A 14,549-nucleotide genomic window follows, 5' to 3' on the forward strand; every position below is an offset into this window, starting at 1 on the left:
AATGGCCTTCTTGGCCACATTTAAAGCAAGGCCCCGGAAGGGGCCGTGGTCCAGAGGGCTTTATTGTGGCTGGCCTCAGGGCAGCTACCAAGGCTTGGGTAGCTGTAATTGTACCTTTTGTTGGAGACAGGCCTGTCGCCGTTGTTCTTGAGCTTCCTCTCGGCCATTAAAAACTTTAAAGGCCATCTTTACCAGGTCGGCCATGGGGGTCTGAGGACCATCTTTGGCCTTTTTTAGTTTTTTTTGGATATCAGGGACTGATTGGGAAATAAAATAGGTAGCCAATACGGTGGCCCCAGCGGGGGTGGTAGGGTCCAGTCTGGTATACCGGGTAAGTGTCTCTGTGAGTCGGCTAAGGAAGGCTGCAGGGTTTTCATTGGGGTCCTGTATTATTTCTTGAAGTTTGTTAAAATTTACTGATTTGTTTGAGGTTGCCCTCATGTCTACTAGTAGGCACTGGATCATTTGGTCCCGGCACTGGTGACCATTGCCTGCATGTTGGTAGTTCCAATTGGGGTCGGCCGCCAGGACAACATTGGCGCCTACAGGCATAGTGGGGTCAGTCATGTGGGTTTGGTATGCATGTTCTCTGGCTGCGGCCTGGATGCGCTCCCTCTCCTCAGGGGTGAGGGTAGAGGTGAGGATTACATGGATGTCATGCCATGTGAGACTGTAGGCTTGGGCAAGGTATTGGAATTCCTTAATGTATTGGGTGGGGTCAGCCAAAAATGACCCTAGCCATTTTCAAAGGCTGATAAGTCTTGGAGGGAGAAGGGGAAGTGAACTCAAACTAGGCCTTCAGGTCCTGCCACCTCTTGGAGAGGCAAGATGGCTGCTGGGGCCTGTTCGACGGGAGGGGCCTGAGCACGAGTTTGGGATGATATGGAAGGTGAGGGCGGGACGGCTGGAGGTAGGGAGTACGGAGGGGGGCAAGGGCTGGTGGGCGGTGTGACCATATCCTCTAACGGGTCGGAGATCGGGGAAGTTGGTGAGGTGGGGTCGTCAGGGGGGTTGTGGGTGGGCAAGGAGCATGCGTGCAGAGGGGCAGGAGGAACATAGGTTGGGGCGAGACCTGAGGTCCCAAAAGGCCATGACGTAGGGTATTTCTCCCCATTTTCCCAGCCGATGGCAGAAATTGTCCAGATCGGTTAAGATTTGGTATTGTAAAGACCCCTCGGGTGGCCATTGAGAATCATTGTCTAATTTGTACTGAGGCCAGACTACAGTGCAAAGGCAGATGAGTCGGTTACGACGAAGTTCGCCTTGTAAGCCCAGGAGCCGGAAGTTTTTTAACAGACATGGGGGGGGGTGGTTAAGAGATCGAGGTGGTTTAGACTCATTACTCGCCATTGGCGTGGCAGGGCGAGGCACCCCTCGTGCTGCAATAAGGGGCCTATTGGCGTGAGGGCCTTGCGGCGTGCAGAAGAAAGGAGACTGACTTGCGAGACGTCTCTCGTGGGTGTCAGCTATAGTTGGAGGAGGGAAGGAGGGGTCTGTCCTACTTACCAGCTCCTGTAGGCGCTTGTGAGTAGGGTGGTTGGCATCTGGCTTGGCGAGGAGGGAGCTCAGTCAAGGGAGGCGAGCTACTACCTTCCCCCCCCCCCCCCCGGGTTTCAGCACCAAATGTTAAGGTCAGGGGTAAGGCAGGGTAAAGATAAGAGTCAGAAGCTAAAAAATTTTAGCAGTCAAAGGCTTTATTGGGAACTAAGATCTCAGGCGAGGTTCCGTGACTCAGGGAGAGAGAGAGAGGAGTCAGGGAAGTCGCACCCTGGTGTGGTGGGGTGGGGTTTTTAAGCTGCAGCGGTTCCAGTTTAGGTTTAGGTCCAGGTGGGCGTTTTTCGCGCCAGGTCATGCTGTCGCTAGGTGATTGGTTGACCTTCAATTCGTTCTGGCGTGCTGCTCAGGGCTTTCCGTTGGGTTGCGCTGGCAAGATGGCTGTCCCCTCCACTGTGGTTCCAGGGACATCCTAACAGTCATGATCTCATAGTTCATGGGTTCAAGCCCCACATCGGGCTCTGTGCTGACAGCTCAGAACCTGGAGCCTGTTTCAGATTCTGTGGCTCCCTCTCTCTCTGCCCCTCACCCACTTGTGCTCTGTCTCCCTCTGTCTCAAAAATAAATAAACATTAAAAAAATAATAATAATAAATAAAAATAAATAAAAGTGTTGTTCTGAACCCAGTGAGGGTTGCTTCTTTTCTTATGTACATTTTCCTTTTATCCCACATATCCAGCACAACCCTGGCCAGAGGTTGTGTGCTCTTGAGGATTTTCTATAAACCAAAATATTCTGAAATCTCACTGTCCTCAATACACTGATCTTTGCATAATCCCAAGGCCCATAAATTGAGAGTAATTTGTCCCCAGTGGATCTGAAATCAAATTATGATTTTGCTTATTAGCTATATGATTCTGTGCTAGTCACCTAACCTCACCTCTAAAATGGGGATTTGATACCTCCTACTCCACAAGGTTGTGAAAATTAAATAACTTTCATAAAAGTGCTGTCAGTCAGGTCTCTTTATGGAAACATTTAAAATAGAATCATCAGTCAGCTTAATCTCAGAAAAGCCCCAGAAGGGCAATAGAATGCCTATATCCCTGATCTTCGATCAGGTAGGACTCCAGATCTGCAACTGTGGTTGGTGACTTTGGGAATTTTGGGGGACAACAAATGCAGAAATTCCCTGAAGTGATTGTTGAGGAAATGGCCTTTCACCACTGTCAATGTGTGATTTATATCATCATGGAGACATCTAAATCCTTTACAATCACATACTGCACAAAGCAGTTTCACCTATATTGTTTCATGTAACATTCACTAAAGCTCCCAAGAATTAGTCTTTGTCATTTAAATTGTCCCACTTGCTTTGTTACTCCTTTCCCCTTCTTGGAAATGGCCCATCTGAATTTGCAAAATCCTTCCCATCTTCCTTTCAAGGCCCATCCATTATGAAGGCCACACTTTGGCCCAGAATCCAGTCCTAAATCCCCGAGATCAGTCTTCTTTCTGCTTTCTGAATTCATACAGCACTGTACCTTACACTACTTTGTATTCTAGTCATTTATATACTTGTCTTAACCTCTGCCCCTCCACCCTACCTTCTTACTAAATCCACAAACTCTTCAAAGGGAAGAATGAAGAAGGAAGGAATGATTTCTTTGTTTTATGTCAGTCTCACTTTAAAGATATTTTTATTATGAAATATTTCACGTGTGTGTTTATATATAAAGTAGAGGAAATTTTTAATGAACACCCATGTACCCATCACCCAGCTTCAACAATTATTGCATCTATGCCTCCACTCCTTCTGCCTTCTCACTCTGGATTAAAGAAAATCCCAGATAGCCTGTCATTTCACCCATAAATACTCCAATAGGGACACCATCTTTTGCATTTCTGTGTTCCCTACAACAGGAAGATCGTTTTCATCTCTGCACCTTACTACTGGGAGCACATAAGATAATTTCTGAGCACCTACTATGTGCCATACCTTGTGCTTGGCTCAGGAGGTTCTGTCTGAGCTAAGAGGGCACACCAGAACCAAGCCAGGATGTTCCAAACCAAGAACTGCTACAGTTCCAGACAGTGAATATGAGGTGCACGTGGGAGCCCAGGATCAGGAATCAAATTTCACTAACTGAATTGAACGGAATCGGTTTTCTCTCAGGGACAGCCAGAGTTCGAACTGGTCATGGGACACGGGTTCCCCAGGAGGAGGCGCTGCAAAGGCGGAGGTGCAGTGGAAGTCCCCTGCGGGAGACTGGAAAGGCAGCCAGAGCCCGCTGAGGGTGCAAACTGCAAGCAACAATGCAGTTTAATAGTCGAACAGAACGCCGAGCGCCAGGGCCAGAGAGGGGTCCCAGGGTTCAGGTGTGGGGCAGGGGCGCAGGGACGCTGGACAGGCTGGGCACCTGCTCCCCAGGTCTTCCCGATGCTGCCGGTTGCCCTGAACTGCCGCCAGTTCCTGCTCCAACTGTCTCTCTTCCTGATAGAGTATCTCCAAGCAGGGCACGGCACAGAGCAAGGAAACACCTGTTTCCAACAAGAAAAGAGGTAGGGGGAAGCCCCCACCAGGCTTCCAATGGCCTCTCATCGGGTTTGCTCTCGGGAGCCTTGTAAAAGAGCGCCCAGAAAGCCAGTGCAGATCATTTTTCAAAAAGATCACTTTCTATTTCTTACTCCCCCTTACTTTTCCTAAGCTGTAAACGTCCCTTAAAAAAAAATGTCTTCTTTCCTCCGTGGGGTTTCCCGCTCCTCCCAGACCCCTTAAAGACTCCGGCTTGGTGCCCGCAGGGACAGCTACTACCCCCAACTTCACTCGCCTTCGTGTTTTTCACTTCCTCGGCTCCCGCCGACCTACAGGTGGGGACTGGGACTGGAGATGGGCAACAGAACAAAGAAACCAGGGAGCTCCTGTCCCAGGCCAGGCGCCCCTTCTGCAGTTTTCGACCAGCCGGGGAACAAGAAGGGGTCAGGAACGCGTGAACCCCCAGCCCGGGTCTCAAGCCACTTTCCGAAGGCGAGACGCCAGATGAGGCGTGGGAGGTGGGAACTGCCCACGCGCAGCTGACAGACCTCCACACCACAGGCCTGAGTGGCCGTGGGCGCCAACAGCCTCCACGCATTGGGCTCCGTTATTTCATCAGCAGTTTCAGAAAAACCTGCCAAAAACAGTTATGCCTCACTGCAATGTGTAGCTTTTTCCTGCCATTTTTTTTTTCATAATAAAAGAGGGAGTGAAGCTCGCTTGCTCTCTCCTCCCTCACCCCCTCCCTTCCAAAAGAGCCAAAAGGATACAAGGGGGGAAAAAAACCCACACACCAATCTCCGAGGGGATGCCAGTGAGGTGTGGCTTGTATTTAAATATCCAATATGTCAATGTAAGGGGAGTGGGTATGTATATAAAGTGCCGTTTGCATCTGATAGCTCGACCAAGCCAGCTATGAGAGGCCTAGGGAGATGGATGCGTAGGGGAAGCGCCACTTTGACTGAGAGAAAGGTCAGGAGCTCGTTGCCCCGCCGCTGAGAAGTTCCTTGGACGCGAACAGACGTCCACTGCAGCTAGGCAGAGCGCGGAGCGAGCGAGGGAGCGAACGAGCGCCTCCGAGTCGCCAGTGCTCGCTGAGGGGAGAGGTAGTTCGCGCCCCGCGGCCCCAGCTCGGCCCCGCGCACCCAGCCATGGCGGAGGTGGGGGGAGTCTTCGCCTCCTTGGACTGGGACCTGCACGGCTTCTCCTCGTCTCTGGGGAACGTGCCCTTAGCTGACTCCCCGGGTTTCCTGAACGAGCGCCTAGGCCAGATCGAGGGGAAGCTGCAGCGCGGCTCGCCCACAGACTTCGCCCACCTGAAGGGGATCCTGCGGCGCCGCCAGCTGTACTGCCGCACCGGCTTCCACTTGGAGATCTTCCCCAACGGCACTGTGCATGGCACCCGCCACGACCACAGCCGTTTCGGTGAGGACGCGGCCGGGAGGGACGGGAAGCGAGCGGACGGTTCTCTGGGGAACCGATGGCTCTGGGCTCCGGCTTGGGATCCGCGGGCCGCCCCCAAGCCTGTGCCGTCCGGGCCCGTCGAGGCGGGACACCGCCAGGGACGCGGGGCAGGCAGGATCGAATGGTGCAAACTTGGCGTCAGGGCTCCTGGCACCTTCAGAGGTAGGGAGGAGGCGGGGGCGCCTTGAGGTGCGGCCTCTCTTTTCCCCACTCCACCCTTCTTCCCTCCCCCATAGCGAGGGGATCATTCTGACGACGCTGCGCTTAGGATGAAAGCAGGTGGAGCTGGAGGAGGGTAGAAGCACCAGCTGAGGAGACTAGGGACCATGGCTGTAGCGCGGGGTCGAGCCTCAAGAGCAGCAGGGTTGTCGCGGCCGATTGTCTGGAGCAGAAGCTTCGTAGGCTATCGATGTGGTGGGTGGGTGGTCCGTGCCGGAGTGGCTTTTGGCTGACAGGGGGATCGGCAGCCGTGGCACCTGCCTGCCTCTGGCTTGCTCTGCCTGGAGTGGAGGCCAATCCCGGTAGCAAGGCATGAGCTGGGTGTTGGAGAAACTGGGAAATCCTCCCGCTGTCCACTGCGTAGGGCACAGCCCTAGGTCAGCTATTGCCTAGATATACCTCTGGACTCCTTGCCTCACAGGGAGGAAATGGTCTGGGGCCCAGTCCTAGGCCCACTCCCAGCCCCAGAAACAGGTGTCTCCTGGGCCCAGGACAGGAAATGTACAACCTCCATCCAGGATTTTCTCTGCCCAACACTTGGCAGATTGTTTAAAGAGCCTGTCTGACATACAAAACATAATTAGTATAAACCTTGATGTAGGATGGAGATCATTAGGTTTCGAAACAAATGTGTTCATTTCTCAGTAATTTGGCCATTTTTATTTTCAATTTCCTATTCTCTGTTAAACCATAATTCAGGTACTGTGACAGCTACCTTTACTTGGTAACCCCATCCCCCAATGCCCTATGGACCCTATGGCCCAAGGACATCTTCTATCCCTAAGCAGGTAGGAAGAGGCTTTGCCTACCCTCAGGCATGATACCTGTTCCCTTGTTTATCCCACCCTCCCCCGTTCCCCCCAAACCTCCCCATCTTCTTTTTCCCCTGTCTTGCTAGAGTTGCATCTGGAGTACACAGTAGAAGGAGAGGGGGGAAGCACAGAGGCTAGTTTCTGGGCAAGGCCAAGTCTAGCAAACAACTTAGGGTTGGGGCTGATCTTCCTTGCTGAGAGCAAGCAGGAACCCTAATGAGATCTATGTCATCTTGGGGGAAAAAAAACACTCACAGAGCTGGAGTACAGTGGATTGTGTGTAGGGTGGGAGTAATGGAGGGGTGCAGGTGCCTGTATAAACTTGCAGCAGGTCCTCAAAAGGGTGATAAGGTGGAGTCAGGGAAGAGGGAGTATTAACTTGACTCCTTTCCCTTCCATCACTTGTGCCTTTGCAGTTCTTCGGAAGGAATGGGACTCCCACCCTGGCCTCAGAACCTCCCAAAGTCTCCCAGAAATGGCCTAAAGACATTGGAGTAGTCCATTCCTGATATATAAAAAGAGGAATCATGAAATGATGGAGAAATGTAGGGTGGGGGGCAGCAGAGGTGGAGAAACTGTGACCTTGGCTTCCAGCAGCTAGTGTTTGTCTGACTTTGTGCCTAAGCTGAGCCAAATAACCTACAAGGTCAACATAAATTAGTAATAGACTCTTAGGATAAGTGGTCTTTAATTACCTCCCTAAGGACACATCTTGATTTCTTTTCATCTCTCAGGCCTGCTAAGGGTAAGTTTCAGGAGAAATCAAAGGAAATAAAACTGGCAGGAGGAAGGGATGTTTTCATTGCTGCTTAACTGACTGCTTCATTTTTGGTTTTGCCTTTTAAAATAACACTGCCTGAGACCACCTCTGCACCACCTTTTCCCTTTCCTCCTTCCCTGGCTTCCTGGCAGTTCCATGTATTTCCTGTAAAGGAAATGATAACTAGTCAAAGCTGTCTCTTTGTAACCTCCTCTGCCAACTTTCAAACACACATTTATTCTTTCTTGGTTTAGCTCTTGGCAAAGAAAGAGGTGGCGTTTGAGTTTGCTAAGTCTCCTCCCTCCACATTTGAGTTAATCAGCCAGGGTATTCAATAAATCGAAACTTTAACATTCCATAAGTGCTTTGGCAGTCAACATTCCAGCAGGGTAAAGTAGGCCAGGCTTAAGATATAAAATATTATAGATTTCTGCTTGGGGGGAGGAGGTAGTCTCCAAAGGCCATGTAAAGTAAATAGCTATTTGTTGTAATTGGAGAGCAGGGCCCCCAAGGATTACCCTGGAATCCATGTGTTCAGAATGAGTCAGGCTGAGCCCAAGAGCAGCCACGACTCCAAATAATAACCTGTTGGCATAGCCTATCCTCCCCCCTCCCCCACTCCATTCTGCAATCAGTAGTCAGGAGTATTTCAATCTCCACTTGGCTGGTGGCATTCATGAGGTTCACAGGGATACTGACATTCCTGAGGGGCACCTGTGGACTGGCAGAGCTTGGGAGATAGACTGGAGGAGAGGCCTCACACCAGGTGTGATGAAGCAGGCTAATGCAGCTGGTTCAGTTTTTGAGTAATCTGGTTCTTATTTGTCAAGATGCCAAAGCAGCACTGTCTTGGCCCTGAAGGTCTGAAAGGATGGCTGAGGGAGCCAGGCAAGTCATGTAACCAGATTCAATGACATGTTAGCCAACCATCTAGCTAGGTTCTGAAGCAGTGGAGCTCAGGGCAGATCTGTTTTAACTGAGGCCATGGGGGAAAAGATGTAAGAAGAGCCTGTAAATTGTCAAGCAAAGGCCAGAGGCTGAGAAGGACAGGTCAAGATGAGGCAGAGTAGAGGGAGATCCTGGACCTTGAAGGGGGTGAGAGTGCTGAGGACAAACATAGCCTACTTAACACTTTGCCTCAACACTTTGCTGTTAACTCCCCTCTCCAACTGTAACTGGGAAAATGTGAAAATGGCTTGTTTTCTCTCTCCCTTCATGCTGGCTGAGATTCAGGAGGTTTAGGAATATCTGTTCCATCATCATGTGCTACTGGGTTCCCACAGTTTGAATCCAGCTAATAGGAAAATTGGCAATGAAAATGATGCCCAAAGACAGCTGGGCAGGGATGATTCCAGCTGTTGGAGACCCCTGTTACTGGACACAACCCAAATGACTTCCTGTATGATCTGTCCTTTGGCATCAGGGTTAACAGAGAGTTGGAGAAAAACTGTGGTGACTCAAATGGCCACACCTCTTGGGTTTCATGATTTGTTCTCACACCAGGTCTTGGCCAGTGAGGTCACAAGTTGCCCTCTGCTACTTAGTGAGCTCAGGGTGATCAGAAACATGAGATACTTAGAGAATGAGGGAACTAAGCCTTGAAGCTCAGAAGTAATCTGTCTACGCAAAGTAAATAACTGAAGCCTCCAGCAGGTTGGTATCACTCAAAGTTTAGCACACAGAACTGAATCATGACCTGGTTTCTTTTTTCCTTGCCATACTGTCCATTCTCCTTTGAACACACTCCTGTTTTTCCATAGACCTCTGTAAACACAGTAGAACTAAAAACAGTACACTCAGTGTGGTCTAAGGCAGAACAGAGAGGTGGCTGTCTCCTCCCTTATGCCATTACTAGACCTCTATCAGTGCAACCTTAGATCACACTAGCTTTTTTTTCACATGAGCTTTTTGATAAATTTTAATTTTTACATGACTAGTTTTACATTAGCTTTTTACATTATTATGAACTAATGCATATTAGTTTTACATTATCATGAATCACGCATACTGATCTTATCCAAATCCCTTAACCATTGTTGTGTATGTTTTGTTAAGCCACATCTCCCCATTACAATGGTGGACTGACTTGTATTTAATGAAAATGCATAGAAACACAAAAGAATATAACATTTTTTCAAGAAAATATACATGATTGCCTGAAGTACAGAGGGGGGTGGAAGCAGAGTATGGAAATAAAAAGAAATAGATAAATAAAAAGCCCTGGTGCAGACCAATTATGATAACAGGCAATAAAGCAAGGAGTGTGATTAATTCAACTGTCTGCACTTGGGCTCACCATCCCCCAACAAAACCCCAAACATAAAACATCTTGAGTAATCAGTCTGGGGACCAAAGTGCAGGACTTTACATTTATTCTAATTAAAGCTTATTTTGTGGAGTCAGTACATTTTTCCATCCTCTTGAAATCTCTTCAGATTTTGATTGAGTCACCTTCTCAGCTGTACATCTTTTGGAAGTAGAGTAAGCAGTTTCCCTATGTCCTCTTACAAGTCATTTATTAAAACGTTATACAAGGCAGAACCAAAATCAGACACTTGTGCAATGCAGCTAAAGGTTTTGATCCATTAAATCACTTCCTCCTTAACCCCCACTTGACACCAGCTATTTTGCCCTTCTCCTCCTACCATCTTGTGTCAATGTGTTTTCCCAAAACTCCTTTCTTGTGCTATAAGTGTTAGTAACAACTTGATTGATAATAAAATGTAAAGGATTTCAATGTTAGGGCACCTGGGTGGCTCAGTCGGTTGAGCATCTGACTCTTGATTTTGGCCCAGGTCATGATCCCAGGGTTGTGGGATGGAGCCCCATGCCAGGCTCCATGCTGAGTGTGGAGCCTGCTTAAGATTCTCTCTCCTCCCTCCCTCTCTCTCTCTCTCTTTTGGTGGCCAAAGCCTACACTCTGAGTGTTCTATACAATGGCAGCAGAACATTTTACATTCTTCAAATAGATCCAAGTGGGCCATGGAAACATGTGCCCTAAAGCTGCAACAGCTGCACACCTATCTGGCAGTCCAAATCACTGGGGCTTTTCAAGAGACTTCCCACTGGAGTCTTGAATCTGATTTACAAATTAACCACTTAATTTTTAAAGTGATCTTTGGGGCGCCTGGGTGGCGCAGTCGGTTAAGCGTCCGACTTCAGCCAGGTCACGATCTCGCGGTCCGTGAGTTCGAGCCCCGCGTCGGGCTCTGGGCTGATGGCTCAGAGCCTGGAGCCTGTTTCCAATTCTGTGTCTCCCTCTCTCTCTGCCCCTCCCCCGTTCATGCTCTGTCTCTCTCTGTCCCAAAAATAAATAAAACGTTGAAAAAAAAAATTTAAAGTGATCTTTAAGGCATCAGTTCCACTCCCTATGTAGATTACATAGAATATTGTTACCCTTAAGAATTGCATTTTTGGATAAGAAAAACAGCCAGATATGAGCTCATTTCATACCTTTGGATGCCTCTGTGAGTCAATCATATAGTTTTGGTCTGTACTTTGAAAAACACGGTTAGAGAGAGAAACGTCAAAGAGGAATCTACTTGACCATTGTGTTTGTATCCATGGAACAACAGATTGTGCTACCTTAGGACAAAATTGTAAAGACTTCAGCATCACCAGGATTTCAGTTCTGGGTCCATTTTCCCTCTTAGAAGTTGATTTCTTTTTTCTTCCTACTGCTGCTGAGTAAATGAAAACATTTTCAAATCCTCACCTCTAACCTTGTCAGCTAGAGGGATGTTTCTGAATGTCTTCCAAACTTTCCCCTTAAAGTTGCAACATCTCAAATCAGTATTAAGTCCAGTATTACCTGCCAACTCTTGGCCATGGGTAAAGTTAAAATTCTAAAGAGAGAAGGATAAAATGACAGGCTTGTCAGCCTGGGGCTGCCCTGGCTAAGAGCATTTTATAAGAGAAGGCTCTCACCAGGCCATATTTTGCCTTCTGCCATAGGTAAGAAGAACGGACTTAGTGAGTGGCCTGTGTGGCCTTTGTTAGAGTCAAGTACCGGCAGTTGACAGCCTCATGTGGCTTTAAGGACATGGGAGCTAAGAGGGTGCAAAATGAATTCAGCCTAGAGGACAACAAGGTAATGCTATGTGCTCTAGGGAGGAGGGAAGTGACTTTGGAAACATACAGAAATCTAGCCACATTCTTCCATTAATAAAATACCCTCCCATTTCTTGAACTGTTGGTATTTAACAGCAATAGTACCTTGTAATTATGAAGCTTTTGTAGCCAAATCCTTCACATGGTCTCTTCTTCATAATATGTCTAAGCGTGTTGAGTAAGAGGTTGTTCCACCCACCTTACAGATGGAAAAACTGAGGCCTAGAGAGACTCAGTATCTTTTCTGAGTTTCCGTTGTTGCTGCACAAGATGGTGTCATAGGAGTTGGGTATAGATGACTGGTAGCTCATGTCACCTGAATAGCTTCCTCTTGGCTTGATGTCAGTAATGGAAATGGCATTCACTTTTTTGCTCTAGGAATCCTAGAGTTTATCAGCCTGGCTGTGGGGTTGATCAGCATCCGGGGAGTGGATTCTGGCCTATACTTAGGAATGAACGAGCGAGGAGAACTATATGGGTCGGTAAGTTTAAGGTTTTCTTTTCATCAGAGACTATTACCACCAGTGTTTGGACTATGTAAGGCAAACGTATAAAAACATTTATCTAGCCCTTGAAATACTTCTGTCAACTGTGAAGGATTAGTGTCTTCTAGTTGCTTCTTGGATGCCTGGGAGCTTGCTATATAACACTTTCACTCATTCAGTTCCCATCAAACCTTAAGCTTTTCTGTGGTACATTTGCTTTCACCTTTTCCACTAGACAGCCAGCTAGTCTGATGATAATAGTAAGCTGTGCTGGTTTGTCAATAGATGGTAAGGGTTTGGGCCATTTACTCCCCTGAGGAGCACCTTTGAATTTTAATGGGTGCCTAGAGGAGTAGCAGACTAGCTGGCACAAAAATAGGCAGTGGAAGAGCTGCCCTTCAGATTGAGATTCTGAGATTAAAAACACAGTCCCTGATTTCCAAACTGCTTCAGCTTAATTCCAGAGGCCAAATGAAACAAACAAATGAAAAGTGAGGGTTCCAGAGTCTGGTGACAGGCTTAAGTCCCCAGCTAGGACTAGGTTGGCTGCAGTACATGTTCTCCATTCTGGAAGCTAGCCCAGAGCTGGGGAATGGTGAGTGACTTTGCTGACCTTAACCCTTTCAGGGTTTGGCTTTTGAGCCACATAACACACTTTCTGGCTGCCTACACCCCATGAAATCAGAGCACATTTTTCCCTGACACCTAAGAGATAGGCCTGTCCCCAGCACTTGGTATCAGCAACCACAGCAAGTAGTATGCCAGCTGGATCAAGTGTGAGAAGGGGCAGAGGCAAGAGACCTGCCTCAGGAGCTGCTAGCTTGAAGTAGCCAGATTGGAGGAACTTTTCAAGGAGATCTTTTCTGAGCTTTTCAACTGACAGCCCTGAGGCCCTTCATTAGGAGAGATCACAACTCTCCTCCCATGGAGCTTTATATAGATCCAAGGCCTTTGCCTGCTAGTTGACATGGTTGTCTGTAATATCAATGGATTTGACATTATTTGCCCTAAGTAGGTAGAAAATTAGGGTGCCAGAAGAGCATTGGAAGGCCATAGCAGAAATTCTCAGGCTCAAAGAGCCCAGTGAGACCATCTCCTTTGGTCTCCTGCCTTTAGGAAAGATCTCTCAAACATTTCAGTGTGGTTCGTGAAAGAAGATGAAGGCAATAAGGACAGGACTGTTTTGTGCTATTTGGAAAGAAGATGCCTCAGGAATACTGTGAGATAGGACTGAAATTTTCTAATGTCAATGTGCTATTGATATTTCAGCAAGCCGGGACGGGAGAAAGAGTCATATAATAGGCTCTGCTTTATTTTCTCACCCTCACAGAAAAAACTCACACATGAATGTGTTTTCCGGGAACAGTTTGAAGAAAACTGGTACAACACCTATGCTTCAACCTTGTACAAACACTTGGACTCGGAGAGACAGTATTATGTGGCCTTGAATAAAGACGGCTCACCCCGGGAGGGATACAGGACTAAACGACACCAGAAATTCACTCACTTTTTGCCCAGGCCAGTAGATCCTTCTAAGTTGCCTTCCATGTCCAGAGACCTCTTCCGCTATAGGTAATGGACCCCTAGTGTGACCTCTGTGACCCCTAGGGCCACAGTTGTCTCTGCAAGCACTATACTCATAGCTTTTCAGTCTTCTTTCCTATAAATTTAGATAACAGAGAAACACTTAATGTTCAACTCAACCCAACTGTTCCCTTGTTCAAAGTGTATATCAAAGTTGGGTTATTTGGGAGAGGGATGTGGGAGGATGGGTGGGCTACAGGGAATCTTGTATATACTTATTTCTTTACTCATGTTCTTTCCCCCGAGGTGGCACGAGAAAGAATGGGGGCCCCTGCCAAGGGCCAGGGGTATCTTGCCCCACAATCCACCCAAATACTTTGACAATGGGTAAATGAAAGACCAAGGAATCTGCCATAGATGCTACATACAGAGCTTTGGGAAAGTCTCCTTAAAATCCTTGGGGCTATGGCCCTGTTGCAGGTCATCCCTGCACTGGCTATGGAGATTTATCATCTGTCCCGACATGCAGGTTTCCTGCCATTGGAACTGGGAGATGGGGTAGATTGTGAGAAAATGATATTAAAATGTAAGCATGGATACTGTGCATAAGGACAAACTATTTATGAAATGTACATGCTATTTATTTTATATATTTATTTATTTCAAAATAATTTTATTTTTAATGAGAGATGCTATGACTGGATTTTCATCAGAAAGAATAAGGTCCTACTGAAACAGGATAAATGAGTTATGAAAGGCTTTTATTGGCAATAAAATTTTATATTGTAACCATTGTCTAATTCTACTGAGTTATACATTTAGTGGGATTAGAAGGTTGGTTATACATTTAGTGGGATTAGAAGGTTGGTTACCTTCTTTCTCTCCAACTTATTAGAATCTCCTGATGTCAGCATTATGCTGCCTAGCCTAGAAGACTTATCAGCAACAATGCTAGCATTATTTAGGGGCCTTGTCTGAAGTCCTTTCAGGTTCTAGGAGTTAAAACTTAGTGATGCATCAAAGCTTCAGGAAGGCCTGGACCAATAGCTCTTACAGAAGCTCCTATTTGTGCTTAAGACAAGGTGTAGATAAACACCCTTTTGGGATTTGGTTAGGCCTCAATGCCTGAAGGTCAGAAACCCTAA

At 47.5% G+C, this 14,549-nt stretch overlaps 1 protein-coding gene across 1 annotated transcript; it reads left to right on the forward strand.

The window, feature by feature from the left end:
* Positions 1-4,735: 4,735 nt before the first annotated feature.
* Positions 4,736-14,187, forward strand: FGF16 (fibroblast growth factor 16). Its single transcript, XM_043570412.1, has 3 exons — positions 4,736-5,455; positions 11,774-11,877; positions 13,211-14,187. The coding sequence occupies exons 1-3, from the start codon at positions 5,182-5,184 to the stop codon at positions 13,454-13,456; spliced, it is 624 nt and encodes a 207-aa protein (XP_043426347.1). The 5' UTR covers positions 4,736-5,181; the 3' UTR covers positions 13,457-14,187.
* Positions 14,188-14,549: the final 362 nt, after the last annotated feature.

Source organism: Prionailurus bengalensis, chromosome X, assembly GCF_016509475.1.
Source record: "Prionailurus bengalensis isolate Pbe53 chromosome X, Fcat_Pben_1.1_paternal_pri, whole genome shotgun sequence".
In the NCBI taxonomy this organism is placed as follows: Eukaryota; Metazoa; Chordata; class Mammalia; order Carnivora; family Felidae; genus Prionailurus; species Prionailurus bengalensis.